Here is a 16,298-nt window from a genome sequence, read left to right as displayed (position 1 = left end):
AGGATAATTTATTATGGTTTAAGCATCAATTGATATTTTTCATTATCTCATTTTCTGGCAAATTTTCCTTGGAAGGGCCAAATTTGTGAGATGTGATCACCTTTTTGATTATATTTTCTTTGAAACTGCAGAGGTTTACAGTGTGCTGTTGCTTAGTGCATTGTAACTAGGTGTGGAGTAAAAGGTAGTTCAAACTGGAGATGTGGTTTTCCGAGTATTTTGTTGGAACAGTATGTTTAGAACAGCGTGGGTTATCTGGGAGGTGTGCTATGTGCCTGAAACTACAGTGATACTGAGTTTTCCAAGTGGCCGGGAGTAGTGCGAAGTGTGTTTTCCATGAGAGGACACTGTGGGCTATAAGGCTGCAGTTCCATGAGCAGCAGAACAGACCAAACAAAACTCTGCCACCAAAGTGTGTCCTGCTCACAGTGTAGCCCCTCTTCTTTCTGTGCATGCCCTGGACTCTCTGTTGACTTTAATTCACTCAATTAAACAAACAAAGAACTATCTAGATGCAGAGAATTTAATCAACTTATGATCTGATAAATCAGCACAAAGTGGGCAATAGGAGCAGACAAGGAAAGGGAGATAAGAGGGGGAAGAACCACCTCTCAGCTCTGCTATCAATGAGTTATCGTTTCTTACGAAACTGAATATTTATTTCCTTTCTATTTAATTCCTTTGCCTCTGAGAGTTCATTAAGATTTTATGATAACTAAAAATTTGGCTTTCAAGTATCTCAGTACTTCAAGTTTGAAAAGTGTTTTTGAAATCTATGCAGATAAAGAGCTGAACTTCTTTAATTAATGTCATACTGCCTTTCTTTAGAGCTCCCACGCTAGTCAAAAAGCAAAGATCTACTTAGCTCAGTATCCTGTGTCTTTTTAGAGGCTGCTGGAGACGTTTAGGGAAAGACTCAAAGAAATATGATACATCCAAATCCATCTTTTTCCAGCCTTACTCTCCTAGATTCAGGCAATTCATGTTTTAAGAACTTCCAGAGGGAGAGCTTTTATTTCACCACCATGTTGAATGTAGCTGTTAGTGAACAAATTTCCTGTCTGTTTAGCTAGTAGCTTTTTAGCCTACTAATACTAATATTCATTATTCTTGATTTGATGCTCTGAATTAAGTTAAAGGGAATTTTCTCTGGTAGTGATTCATAGCATAGCACTTCTGCTATCCTGCTCCATAATGTTTTTTTCAAACTAGGATCAGGAGAGCAGAGACATCTTCAAAGGAAGAGAAAAGAAGTACAGCAAGGTGGGTTTTATTTAGGAAAATTAACAAGATTGATAGAGACTGTAAGGTATCAGGACTTGAACCATAGAAATGGGGAGTACAAATCTGATTCCTCTTGTCAATCCAAATAGGACAATGTCTGCATTTTATGTGAGAGAAAAATCAGACACAAGTAGCGGTAGATGGATCTCTATTGTATGTTCATATCTTACCTGTGGCAAGGGGAAAATAAAACAGCAAGAAAGGTTGAAGGAAACAGTTTAAAAAAAAATTTCTTCTGGTTTATATTTTGAAAAGACTTCATGGAGTTTCTGAAAGTGAATGCCAGCAGCAACATCCACAAAAAGAATAACTTGAACTTAACTTCCAGATGTTCTAGCTGGTGTGTTTAGACTCTCTTGTTATGTTATGGGGCAGAAGCATGCTATGTATGAGCTGTAGACTGCAGCATGTAGATTATATGCTGTTAAAATTGTGTAGTCTGAAAAAAGTCTGTTATAGATATACAGTTGGACAGCTGCTCTGGCATGATGCAGCAGTTTTGTATTGTACTATAAGCATTATTTTTGGATGTAAGCATGGCTTAACTAGCGCAGGAAGGATCACTCTGATTTGAGTGATGCCATGTTGGCGCTATGTCAGGACAAAGATTTTTGTGAAGTTTCTCTCCAGCCAGTGTACCACCACTTGCTGCTGTAATGAGGAAAAAGACAACGCAATCAGAAACCTCTGTTCTGCAGCAATCCTCAGTTCTGGTTTTGGCTCTTTGGGACCACTGAAAAGCAACGTCTACAAGAACAGCTTTTGAATGGGACCAGCTCTTCATAGAAAAGCATCAAGATCAGCTTTAAATTATGTTTCATTCTTGACTATTGAGCTGTAACTTAGATTTTAGTTCATTGCTAAAGGTATTACTCTTCCTTTGGTAATGAAAAAAAATAAATAAGGTGTGGAACATTCCCCAACACAACTGATACCCTTTTCAAATTTAAGAGAAGTCTGTCTGGTGAAGGCAGTCAATATTGAGAAGGTTTTCCCTTAAGTATCCATTAAGAATGTTCTGCTTCACGCCACATATATATTGGTATTTTTATTCCTAGATACAACGTGCTTTTGTTTTTTGGGTTGGAATTGAATAATGTGATCAAGTGAGGAAGATGTAGAGTTGTCTAATCCATCCCTGGTCACCACATAACTTCCCCAGTGTATACTCGAATGCCTTGTCTGGTCCAGGCAATATAGGCATTAGTTAGAAGACATTCATTTGTGCCTTGATTTGTAACTAATACAAGCTAATTTGGTAAACTTGAGAAAAGAGGGTGTTGTATTTTGCTTGATTTTATGGTGGTTTTTTTTTTTGTGAGATAGATTTTAAAACTAAACTCATGACAGAATACAGGCACAAACCAAATGAAGATCGTGTCTGAATACTTCCAAGTTTAGGGGAGCTAGTTCCACATTTTCTGGGTGACCTTTAAAATATCTAAATTTCCAAACCTACATCTGATTAACTAAGAAGGTTCGGTTCAGGTGCAGAGCTGAACTTTATGCTTTGGGCTCATCTCTTGGTTAATTAAATGTAATGTAGTAACATCCTACAGTGTTTGCTAGAATGTTAGCAACAACTAGCGTGATTAGATGGAAAATTACCATTTATGAGACATATGTCACAACTAGCTTTTGGTTATATTCTTTAACCTGTTTTACTGCCTCTTCTGGAGCTGTAAGAGTAAACACCTACTTAAAAAGATAATACAAAATGAACACGAAATTGCGTCAAATTTAGGAGTTTCACCAAGGGTACCTTAGAAAAATACATTTTTCTTGTCTATCTAGTTTTTCAGGAAATGACAAGCTAGCATATGCTTTCAATTTTTGAGGTCAAAGTTACAATTTTTGTTCACTGAGTTACATAGGAGAAGACTTTGAGGAATCTTTAATATTGCCAAATATGTAAAGGGCAGCAATGGAAGAAGAAAACAGAGCTGTGGAACAAAGTAGTTCGTGCACGGAAGAGAGATTTATCTTGGCTCAGCAGAGCCATATATAAACTTTCTTTTTGCTGGTGACTTCAGAGTAGACTACATAAGAGAGGCAGTTAATAATTTCTGGCTTTGAGCTACATCTCTTACTTAAATGCATTCTTTTAAATTTTTAAACAAGAGTCAATGAATTAAAAGAATAGTGAATATTTGTCTCGGTATAAGGTAATGGTATTCATTTGCCTATAAAATTCTTGTGTTTCAGAAATTACAGCTCTTAGAAATGTATGTGTTTTTATATTTGATTTCTCCAAGACCCAGTCTCTTAGGGTTGCATTTATGAAAATGTAGTAAAAGGGTCTTATTAAGAGTATAGATGGGTTCCTGTTCTGTGGGTAAATACATATGGTCTGAAGACCTGCCACAACTGAAATCAAAGGCAAAATGTCCACGGGTTTCACAGAACTTGGAATTAACCTACCTTCATATATATGTTACTTTAAATTCTTGTTTTTAAGTGAAGGACTAGGAGGGAAAAAAACCACCCACTACCTAGACTTTTTCAGTTGTCATAGTTTATGGATTTCAACTTTACATGTTGTAGCATTTGAGCATATTTATATGACATTATTTAGCTGTGGCATAGAAATGTACTGTCATTGTGTATTTGACAGTTGGTAAGAAACTGACTGTAATAGTTTTCCTGTATTTATAGTAGTAATAAAGCAGATCACATAAACACAAGTGGTTTTCACACTAGAAATAAGTAAAATCATCTGAATTTAATTTTAAGTGTATCAACAGGAGAATGTTTGCCAGCTCTTGAGTGACCCGTTACTTTTACTGTTTCTTTCTGGGAGAATCTGGGGGGAGAGGAGGTAGACTGTTTATAATTACAGTGTAATAAAAGATGCATTATATATTACATCACAGTGCATAAAAGTCAAATGTATATGTGATGTTAAAGCATACATTACAGAATTATGTATAGTGCATGATTATTATAATGTGAAAAGACAAGTTACTGCTTTCTATGTTGTTTTGCAAGCTGTGACCTTTTATTCTGTTGTGTTAAAAGCAAATAATGGCAGTTGAAACAAACTACTCCCTATTCTAAACCAGATAAGATTTGCGTTAATTTGCAATTAAATGGAAACCAGAACAAATACGGAAGGGGCTTCAAGCAGCTAGACTATGCTATTCTAGAATAATGATATTTTTTTTTCCTTAACATATTTAGAAGTCTGCTGCTTTTTCTAGATTCTGGTCAGCTGGAACAGCAACTTGAGGAGGCCAGCACTGCAAGGCGGGAGTTGGATGATGCTTCCAGACAAATAAAGGCTTTTGAGAAACAGGTCAGAACACTGAAGCAAGAGAGGGAAGATCTTAATAAGGTAAAAGCATTTCATCAGCAACTCTTCTAAACCCTAAAGACTATTTTATTTTTGTTCATTTTGCTTGAAATAACTTTCAAGTATAAAATTAATGAGCAGACAACAAATGTGTAACGTGACCTACTTTGCTTTCTACCTCTTTTTTGAAGACAAGGACATTATTTAACATGTTTTATGTATGACTGCTGGGTGGTCCTAGGTGACTGCTTCCAGATAGTGAACAACTCCATGATCCAAATTGCATGGTGGCTGCAAAGAAGGCTTTATAGCTTGAGATTAAGGTGGTAATGGTAGTGGTTAGAAGACAGTAGAGAAGAACTATTCCAGAAAACTAATTTAATCTGAAGTACGGTGAAGTATGGGTGAGACTGTAGCAGGGAAAAAATGTTAAGAATATGGTATTAAGGCTGTGTCACAGAAGTGTTTCCAGAAGAGAGATGTGAAAAATTGCCCAACTATGAAGATTGAAAAGTAATTTGAAATAACTACAGGTAAAGAATACTGGGGTTTATTTTTTCTCTGTCTCCCCGATTCCTTGTTTTCTTGTTTATAATGTACTGTTTTCATGGCTTTTTGTATTCATGGTTAAATCAGCCTGTAATCAGGTGTGAAATACATTAGCCTGTTTCTCATCATGATTATATTGGCCCAGTATTTTAGAGTCCACACTCAATGTTGATGTTCCAGCTGTATTTAATACTGTTTCTTTTAACCCCTAAGGCACTTAAAACCTTGAAAGCTGCCAGTTTGTCCAAGAAAGACCATCTCTCTTCTAAAACAACTTGTAGTGATTAGGACCTCTTTTTAACAACCTTAGAAAATGCTTTTAAGCTTGTATAGATGTCAACAGTGCCAAATATTAATTCTTCCTGCCACTCTTCTTTTCATCCTCAGACCTGCTTTTCCTTGCTTCTTTTTTCTACTCTGGTTTGGCTGAACATCATTAAACCATTTAAACTGTTTTGGTCCCTCATTCGTAGTGTAATAGCACAGATCTAGGACACAGCAAGCTTTGTGAAGGTATTGTGCTGTAGAGTTATCGCAGCACTAGCAGTGTTATTTCATGTGGGTTCTTTTAAAAGAATAAATATCATATATTGCTGTTAGTTACTACAGTGTTGTGTTGCCTGAAACTTTCTGTAATATTTGATGTTATGGTACAGTGTGTGGAAATCATACTCACCATTGCAGGTCAGTTTTCAAAAACTTCTAAAGTAGAAATTTTCATAGAGCAGAGTTTTCCATTCAGTTAATGCAAAAATTTTTTTTTAATCATTTAGCAGTTGAGATAAGTGCTGTTCTTTTTATTCATTTAAGTAGTTCTTGAAAAACTATGCTGATGACATTTTTTTATTTAAGAAAGCAAGGTATTTTTATATTTTAATGAAAGTGCTTGAAAACCTTTGTGTTTAACCTATAATAACCACATAAATTCCTGCTTAGTTTACATTTATGCAGTTTTACTAACTTTAGTAGTGTAAAACCTGGCCTCTTTCCTTATTTGTGGAGGCACATAATCTGTATCATAGAAGCATTCATGAAAAGAAATGAATATGTAGTTTCTGTTCACTCTGGAGAAGGTGTTAGATGCGCATCCAAAGACAGAATTGGCCTTGCAGCTTTCTAGGTTTATTACTTAATTCTTTTTTTAAACTGTAGGAACTGGCAGAGTCTAGTGACAGATTAAAATCCCAAGCCAAAGAGCTGAAAGATGCACACAGCCAGCGGAAATTGGCAATGCAGGAGTTCTCAGAGATGAACGAGCGGCTGACAGACTTGCACTCTCAAAAACAAAAGCTTGCCCGCCAGCTCCGAGATAAGGAGGAAGAAATGGAAGTGGTGATGCAAAAAGTAGAAAGTTTAAGGCAAGAGTTACGCAGAACAGAGAGACTTAAAAAAGAAGTAAGTGGTGAGAAGACTGTTTAGAATCTAATAGCTTTATGTAAGGTTTTCTAAGTAATTCATTATCTGTAAATTGTTAACTTTTGATTGTTGTTTTGAACAGTACCAATTTTGATTTCTAAGAATTTGAAGTGTCCAGTTTAGTGCTGAAGATTTATCTCTTACATTGAAAAGCATCAGTAAATTTTGAAAAAAAGTATAAGAATCCTTCCTATTAAAAGCGTATGTACTTTTGTAGCTGGAAGTCCAAGCTGAAGCTGCAGCTGCTGAGGCATCCAAAGACAGGAAATTGCGAGAGAGGAGTGAACAGTACTCTAAACAGTTGGAAAGCGAAGTAGAAGGGCTAAAGGTTAGTCTGTTTTGATATTAACACCTGCAAACTTACTAGTCAACTAGGACTTGGATCTGTTTGATTGCTTTCAGATGTAGGACAAAAGGGTATTGTTGGTTTGTCACTTCAGTTGATGCTGAATATTAATGCAAGCATGCATCGCATTATTGTCCAGTAAAATGAACATTTGCTTAATGCCCTTTTCAGGCCAGTTTGTTCACTGCTCACTGATGTATTTCTTTAACAGTCGATGAGTTCTTACCAAATTGCTTCCATTATTACTTTGCTTAACTTTACCTGTTAAAAGCACGGTTTTTTTAGTGTAGGATGGTTGAGTATTTCAAGATTAACCTGCAGCATTTGCAGGTTTCTGTATAGCTGTTTTGTGTACTGTGTTGCTCCTCAGTGTATAAGTCAAAACAAAGATTATTTCCTCCACATTAGATGTCAACTCATGTAACTGTAAAGGAAAAGTTTTAGTGTATTGTGCCTCTCAGCCAGAAGTTGAGACATTTTTGCACAAGAGCAGCATTGAGCATGAAGACTTTGTTTATATTGATGAGATTGCTCACCCATGTAAGTGTTTTTAGGAGCAGAAATTTAAGTAAGCCAAGAATGTTAACTGTTATTTTATTCAGTGATTAGCGGTTTATACGGTGCTCTGAAGAAATTAAACTTTCTCAAAAACTGAATGAGAAAGTTTTTCATTTCCACATGAGGATTGCTGTTCATTTACTGCAAAATTCTGTTCCCAATGTTACGTCCAGTACGATAATTCTAAACTTTTTGTGCAAAAAGTCAGATTAGGCCTATTCTGGTCTTAATTTACATGAATAACAGGGTTTTTTTCATTAGAATTCTGTGGGATATGTGTCAACATTAAGTCACTGCACAGAAAATTTGTTGTTTTTTTTTTTTTTGCAAATGTTCTTTTATTTTGCCTGCCTTTTTTTGCCTGCCTTTGTTAAATGAAAATAAGGAAATCCATTCAGTATGAAGTTTGATTTGTAAAGCTTCTACTGCTGTGAATTCAGATTGTTATCTGAAAATTAAGATGTATTTCTGCTTTCATGAATCTTCACCATCAGCAAAGAGTTTGTATGACAGTTTAAGAGGTGAGAGGAATTTATTGGAGATCTGTTGAGAATAAATGATATGCTGATTTATAACAATGGGGCAAGTTTATCAGAAGAGGAAAGGGGACTTGTAGCTTTCTTAGTAACATTTCACAGTACAGTAAGCACACCTTGGATCAAGTGCAGTTGTTGTGATATTGCATTATCCATTCAGTAAAAGCTCTGCATGGCTCCTTACTTAAGTTCAGGGGGCTATCATAGAGAAAAGGTCAATATTTAAAGAAAAAAGGAAAGTTTCTCCAAATGAGGCTAGCAGAAAAGCCCATAACAGATGGCAGGTTAAGTGTAAACAGGATGTTGAAGGCTAAATAAAGAGGATTTAGAGAGCACTTTGCGAAGGATGCTCACAGTGATAGTGGGAAGTTCTTTAAATCAAAAGCAGAAAGCCACCTTAGGAAACTCATGGGGATGCTTGTTGGCAGGTATGAAAAAGTTAATCTCTAAGCTGATAGGGCTATGGCAGAAATGCTCAATGAGTTTTTTGTGTGTCAGACTACTGCTGAAGCAGGGGAGAGAGATTGCCACACAGAGCGCGTTCTTTGCAGCAGGTTGGTCAGATGAGCTGTATCAGTCTGAGGATGATGTGCAGGAAGCATTAGAGCTGGCAGGTAAGTCAGGTGTGAAGTCACCTGGACTGGTGGCCTTGCCAAGGGGGTTCTGAAGGACCTTGGGTGAGACGTAAGAGAACTGCTGGCCAAGATGTGTACCTTCTTATTACAGACAGCCCACTATGTCACTGTAAGTCTCATCCAGAAGATCCTGGGAACTGCAGAGGAGTGGGTGCAACTTCCTTAGGAAAGGGGTAGAGGCTGTAGTAAAGAATAAGGTCAGTGAGTGCTTCATGGATGAAGCAGAGCCTATTAAGAAGGCAGTGTGCCTTCTGTATAGCCAAGTCCTGCAACACTGACCTGCTGGGGTTGTGTGAAGTTGTCAATAAGTGTGTGGATAAAGGAGATCCCATGGATGTCATGTATTCAGATTTTCAAAAAAAATCAGGCTCAATGTGAGTCAGCAGTGTGCCCTGGCAAACCGCATCCTGGGGTACATTAAAAAGCATCTAACTATAAACGTGCCAGGAGGTGCATTATGTCTCAGTTGCACCATTTGTCTGCTTGAAACAGGCATGTATGAAAACACCTATTTGGAATTTGTGCTTACATCAATTCAAAAGATATTCTCTGTTTACGATATTACTCTAGATCTGTAAGCCACTGTACAGTACCATCCAGCTTTCTCTTCCACTGCACCATCTGTCTTATAGTCTTAATAGTATCTTTTCATTGTGGAAAAAAATATGTGAAATACCACTAAAACATTTTATGTACCCGATAGATGATGTTGCAAAGCCTAAACTTTTCATGTGCTCCGTTGCCATATATGCGTAGGCAATTCAGCATGTTGAGTGGTAACAAACAAGTTCAACAGTTAACTGCCTGTGCATGAAAGAAAATTCCTATACTGCTTTCTATTATTTTTTTTTTAAAAATCTTTCTTTCTTCAAACCATCTCCTGTTAGGATGGCGTCTTTTTCCGGTTTACCATTCTGCATCCTAAGGGCAGGATTTTACCTTTAGATGAAAACAGATGGTCATTTTGATGAGTTAGAGAAAACAATGCGGTAGCAGCATGTATCTGGCTCATACATTTAGAGGGTTTTGCAGTGTTCTGCTGACACTAACTGCAAGGCCCGGCTTTCTCTCAGAATGAGTCATGGTAGAAATTCAGCTCATCTGAATGTTCTACAATGACTTTTAGCTCTTAAAGTCTGTTGATGCATCAGCAAAAGACAATTACCCAAAGCCATGTTTAGTTAAGGGTAACTGAGAGGATAATTAACAAAATATCTTCAATCCTCCTAAAGGTGTGAGGCAGTCACCGTAAAGAAGTAGGCTGTCCAGTTACCTGCCCTTTCTCAAAACACTGTGTTTTTATTAAGTAATTTCCTTTCCTTAGACTACCTTTAATTACATATTTTAAAAAATAGAAAAAATTCCAAACCAAGTTATACATATGTTTACATTAAAAAATACTTCCATACTTGGATTTCAGTGCATGTCATGCCACTATCTCATTTTGAACCTGATCTTGCTCCTCTATGTTATGGCAGGACATTGAGTTTAGTGAGTGCAGCATTTGGTGCAAATGTGTATCTATCCTGAAGCAATGTGTAAAGCCTATTGAAATGCCAGAAGACCTCACTAAGAGAGCTATGCAGCTGCGAAAAGTGAAGTAATTACTCTTATTGTTTAAAGCTTGTTCTTCCTATTAATCCACTATGATGTAAATGGTCAGTTTAAGTAAAATAGGTCAGGTTTCCCTCCTGACCAATGCAATCCATACAGTGTTCCTGTAGCTAGATTTTAGCCTTCAGTTAAGCCTCTGCTTGTCTTAGTATAGCTTTTCTACAAGTTCTTTGTGCTTTAAATTATATTGACTGCATATCATAGTCTTTATTCTGCATTCCTGTAAGTCACTTGAACTTAACTGTTGTCAGCTGTGTGAGTGGGAGCATAAAAATCTTCTAATTCTGTGGTCACTTTCTGACTGCATGTAAGGGGAGTCAGAATGTGGCCAGAGATGTGTAAAGTGATCATCAAATTTTGAATAGCTTGAAAACTATTACTGTATTTAAATCACAAAATGATAGAGTACAGTTCAGATCTATGCTCTAACAGATTTTCAAAAAAATTGATAGATGTGTTTAACTAAGTCTGTAATGGGCTATTTTCTAAACATATTTATGAATATTGACTTGTTATTAAGCACCATTTTCAGCATTCTTGAGTGCTAACTTAGGGCTGTTTATTTTAGCAAAAACAGGTTGGTCGCTCACCTGGGGTAAGCAGTATAGAACACCAGCAAGAGATCACTAAATTAAAGGCAGACCTGGAAAAGAAAAGTGTTTTCTATGAAGAGGAACTATCTAAACGTGAAATAATGCATGCTAATGAAATAAAAAGTCTGAAGAAAGAACTGCGGGATGCAGAGAGCCAACAGCTTGCCCTCAAGAAGGAGATTATGATTTTGAAAGACAAGTTAGAGAAAACCAGGAGAGAAAAGTGAGTATTGTATGGAACTTGTCCTTAAGCTCAAAATATCTTTTAAAGACTCCTAGTATGTTTCCAAACACACTACTGCTTCCTTAATTGTACTGCAGACATGGTAGTGCATTTTGGCTGAGCTAATGCCAGGGTTGAAAACAGTCACCTTTAAAAATAAAACGGAACAAAAAAGTCCACATCCCTGTATTGAAACAGTTAATTTTGCACCAAAATTCTTGCACTGGCTGACCATTCCAAGGTATGTAACTTGAGTTGCAGACTTGCAGCTTGGCATAAGTCAACTCCTGAAGCTTATGTTGCAGTTTAAAATAGTTTTTTTAACTTTTTTTTTTTTCTGTTTGGTATTTTCATCTTTTGATGCAAAACTGATGTGTTAGAGATCAACTATTGCTTACATTTCAGCCAGAACAGGAACAATCACTTAATGCGGACTAAGGCTAATCCATGCTGGGTTCCATCCAGTGTTAACATCAGTCATCAGACTACTGTAGGCATAAGCTGCTTTATCTCTTCTGACATGGTAATTTGTCAGAGACCTGCTTTTTTCTCTCCCACATGGTGGAGCTTGTAACTGGCCTTGAGAATGTTCCTTGAGGCATTCATCAATAAAAACAAGTTTTTCTGTTGGATAGTGTAGTAATGGAAATAGTCATAAATTGAATGTGTTCATTTTCATTCATAAAAAATTCAGAATGCTTTAGAGACGCTAACATAGATGCTTCTCTTTGCTGCTGTAGCAAGATGGCATATTAGAAAAGCCATGGAGAAGTTCCTGCTGAAAGCTTAGCCGAACTGTAGCAAGTCCTTAAATATAAGTAGTAAATAAAGTACAGACTTTTTCAAAAAAGCTTATCCAAATAGAGGTGAAAATACTGCTTCTCTGGTAAATTGTTTCCAGCAGGGGAAGTAGATCATACAGCCCAGAATGCAGTGGATGATCTGTGTCTTCCTAGAATGCAGCTATTCATAGGCCGGACATATTAACACAGTAGTTTGCTGCTTTGTTCTAGGTTGAGAAGTAAAACTTGCATCAGCAGCATGTTTTCATTGTAGCACAACTTAACAGCCTTGCTGACCTATCAGTTATAAATGCACAAAAGGCTATGCTGTCTTGTAATATATAAAGGTGATAGTATGATACTCCTTTAATGCCATGTCAGTCCAGTAGTGTCTCAGAAGGAGAAATATTCAATAAAGAATCATAAATACCTCTTTCTGCAAGCAAAACGACCTCCAAACACTGACCAGACCACAAACTCCTTGGAGATTTATCAGAACCATTCTACTGTTGTACAGCTGCAAAATTTCTAAGTAGATGTCCCATGAAGTGAAATAACAAATGGCCTATCAATGCTGATCTGCTTCATCCTACCTAGTTCATAAACCTTCTTTCAATCTAGTTTATCTCTAGAAATAAAAAAAGAACTGGATGCAAATCTAAAACAAGTGCTGACATAACCATGTGTTCCTGTGTGTATTTGAGGTGTTTGTGGAAGAGAACATTTTAAAGTATGAACAGAAATGTGTCACATAACCGGTACCCAACATTTGGGTCTTAATGGAAAGGGCTTCAGCATCATATGAAGTCAGGTGTCCAAGCACACGAGTGTTTAATGAAGACCTGCTCTTAACTGGGTTTTGTTAAACATATCTGCAGAATCTCATGCAAGTATTAGGACTCCACAGAAATGCAGAAGTCCACTGTTCAAGGCGTGCTACAGATTGACTTCTGCAGTAGTTCAGGGATTTAGAAGGGAAGCTTAAATATTAGGAACGGAAGAATTGCTGTTGCTGTTTGATTCTCTATATTTGGTAGTTTTTCTTAAGAGAACGTGACTTTTTTTTTTGTTCCTGCTTACACATATTGTTTTTAGCTTTTGTAATCAGGCATGCAAAGCATTTTGTGAGTCTTCCAGTACAGAGGTGTTCAAGGTAAGCATTGAAAAGGAAGCACCTGGATGCTTTATGCTGAAATAAGTGGAATTATTTCAACAGTAGGCTTGGAGTGGGCCTGGGGTTGAAGTGTGCATATACAGTTTGGCAAAAAACAATTCTAGTAGTCTAAAAATAATTTTTAGTGCATATTAAAAAAAAAAAAAAGGCTTTGGTAAGAGGCTGCAGTTGCATTACTTCATAAGGGCGATAGTATAGAGTAAATTACGTAGGTTATTCTAAGCAAGGGTCAATAAGAGCTTGGTCAAAATCTGTGTGTACTTTTTTGTGTAACTTGCATGTTGGTGTTTCTGTTTCATTTTTTAAAATAGATATTTCTTCTTTGTTTCCTTCAAATTTAAGCTTTCTTACTTCTGCTATTTCAACAGTGTAAGTCTTCAAGGGAGAGAAACTACCTTTCTCTACAAAATGATTGCCCTTTGCTAAAGTCTCATAAACTTCACACTATTAAAATTGGGAGCATAGGAACACAGTATCAGGCCAGCGATCTGTGTAGCACGATATTCTATTTCTTAGAATTGTCATTATTAAATACTTCAGAAGAAGGTGCAAGAAACTGTGTAAAATAAATCATGTTTGTAGAAGTTTCTTTTAAGCCTGTCATTTAATGATAGATTTATAAAGCAGAGAGCTTTATAAAACAGCATTTGCTGGTTTTAAATTGTGTGATATAAAGAAGCCTGGGGGCTGGTGTTTGCTTCAGGTCTACTTTTCTTGGTTTCAAAGCAGTAAGATAAAATATTTCTCCACTTTGTACAGTTGCAATAAAGAGCTGGAGTGACAAAGTGATACCATAAAGCTGTATTTCACATTGCTTGCATGTGGTTTGCTACAGTTATTTTACTGATAAAAAGAAAGCTGAATCATGTATGATTTCTCAAACTTGAAGAGCAGATACGTAGCTAAATTTTAGATGAGAGAAAAAGCTTGATGGGAGAGGAGGATGCCAGGCTTCAAAGCAAATGCATTATTTTGATCTTCCTGGCTGTCCAAGGTACGCTTATGGAATCTGTCACTGTTCAGTAGTTTGCTGAGTTGATATCTGGGTATGATGGATTATACCCACATTTTCCTCTGTTTGAAATTTATTTTTGTTTCTGTATTATACTTTATCAAGCTGACTTACTGGGTAGTGACAATCACCAGTTGAATTATGAACATAAAATACAGAAAACTGCAAATATGTTGGGTTCTTTTACCAATCCAAAACTTCCTTATTCCACCACCACTTACGGCTGCTTCGAACCTTAAAGCCTTAAAAGAGTAAGTTTTAGACAAATACAGAATAAAAAACCCTGAACAAAACCATAAAACCAAAATAAAAGAAATAAATTAATTAAAAATTAGTTTGGTCTAACGTCTGAGAAATTAGCTTTGAATCTGTGCCTTGCAAACAGAAGCAGGACCTGTTATTAATTCCCCTGACAGCCAGTGCTTTCATCTCCTCCTGTCTTTTCCCTAGACTGCTCATCATATGCATGGAATCTGTTGATACAGAAAAGGAGTGGTGGTGAATTTCAAACTTGGCATTTAAACAGTAACGATAGTATGTTACTTTACTAGGATGTAGTGTTATGTTTCAAAGGATGCCTAGCAACATAGAATTTCACCATGAGCGTGACGTGCTGTACTAGATTTCAAAGAGTGGTTGAAGCACTAAATGAATTTCAAATTACGAATAGGAAATTCAAACCAGCATTACTCTTAACTGGGTTCACTGTAACCACTGACACTTCTCATCTTTTAAGGGTGTTATCTTAATTTGGCAGTTATTGTAGTTCTGCATTTCAGAAAAAGAGACAAGGATATAATTTCCTTGTTGCATAATGTAAAATTCTGATCAGTATCCAGAAAAAAAAATTGTAATGCTCAAGACAAGGTTTCACCTCGATTTTATTTTTACAAAGTTAATCTTTTATAGTGAACACTTTTTCAAACCTTTTAAGGCTTGGACAGTGGTATGTACTGAATGGTATTTATTGTATCTGGCATTTATAGTATAGTTCCATCAACCTACTAATGAACTTTGTAACAGTTACCTGAATAATTGGTGAAACAGTGAATACAAGATGCAAATGTGAGTCTCCAAAGAGCAGATGTGAGCTGGGAGTTATACATCTAAAACATTATGGTACACAACTTTAAGAAAATCACAGTGGTTTTTGGCAAACAGAGGACCTGCAGCTTCATTTATTTTAGGATTCTCATATTCATTTTGCATGATAAAAGTTGATGTTAAGCAGAATCAACCAGGGGTTCTCCTCTACTGAATGACATCCACAGGACAAGGGAGGGTTTGGGTGAAACAGGTACTTTGAAACTCTTTCTCAGAAACAGTGGTCCAAACCTGCTCTAGAATCTGGTGATACTAGGAATATATAGGTTTTCCATCCACTTTTTTGCTAAGAGTAAGTATATGGTACCTGAATTAACAGTTCGTTCTCTGTCTGTTCTAAATTGTCCAAAGACTAGCCCATATAAGATTTTCTCATCAGAGACTCAGCCCTAAGTCCTCTAATTTAGCTTCTGTATGTTCTGGTTTCACATGTGGTCATTTTTGCCTGTCATTCTGTGTGAAACTTGGAATTACAGAAATATCGTAAGTTAAAATACTGTTTCTGTAAGCTGAGAGTTTACCCTGAGTGTCTTAGAATATTGACACACGCTTCAGTCTACAGAATTACAGCTGCTTAATATTTGAAGGATTCATCTAAAGAATAAAATACATATAAGTGGATTGATAAAATGTTAGTTCAGTGGAGCTCCATTAATTCCATACTGAAGGAAGGATCATTGTCTAATGAAAAAATTCAACAGGCTGTCTTATAGTCCTAAGATGGTAGTATAATACATTACTTGCTTAGTTTTAATAGGCTATGGTTTTACCAATACAGTACTTTCGACTAGTGTGTGCACTTATTTTTAGGTATTTTAAGAGAAGAGTGTGATGAGGTTTAGAATAGGAAACTTTCTAATTCTACTTCATTTTATTTCTTAGCCAAAGTGAAAGAGAGGAGTTCGAAACAGAGTTCAAACAGAAGTATGAACGAGAAAAGATTTTGCTAACAGAAGAAAACAAAAAACTTTCAAATGAGCTTGATAAGGTAAGTGCTGATTAGTTGAGTCCTGAGTTTATAACTGTTGTATGCTATGTACAAATTGGACAGTATAGAACTGTATTGGTTGTGATTAAGTCTTTATTGATAGCAGAAATTAATGTTACACAAAAAAGTCATGATTAATGTTTGATTTGAATAGTGAAGTGTCTATATGCATCTGAACTTGAGAATATGTGT

The 16,298-nt window shown here is 36.4% G+C and overlaps 1 protein-coding gene across 8 annotated transcripts in view; it reads left to right on the top strand.

The window, feature by feature from the left end:
* Positions 1-16,298, top strand: part of CDC42BPA (CDC42 binding protein kinase alpha) — a 191,519-nt gene that overhangs the window by 117,997 nt on the left and 57,224 nt on the right. For all 8 annotated transcript variants that reach the window (XM_049833626.1, XM_049833628.1, XM_049833627.1 and 5 more), the window contains 5 exons: positions 4,485-4,618; positions 6,278-6,520; positions 6,759-6,869; positions 10,799-11,046; positions 16,001-16,106. In XM_049833626.1, coding sequence (XP_049689583.1) covers positions 4,485-4,618; positions 6,278-6,520; positions 6,759-6,869; positions 10,799-11,046; positions 16,001-16,106 — 842 coding nt within the window. The remainder of the gene's footprint in view (positions 1-4,484; positions 4,619-6,277; positions 6,521-6,758; positions 6,870-10,798; positions 11,047-16,000; positions 16,107-16,298) is intronic.

Source organism: Accipiter gentilis, chromosome 30, assembly GCF_929443795.1.
Source record: "Accipiter gentilis chromosome 30, bAccGen1.1, whole genome shotgun sequence".
Classification (NCBI taxonomy): domain Eukaryota; kingdom Metazoa; phylum Chordata; class Aves; order Accipitriformes; family Accipitridae; genus Astur; species Astur gentilis.
The sequence above is the reverse complement of the archived record's forward strand: the minus strand, read 5'-3'. Positions and strand labels throughout refer to the sequence as shown.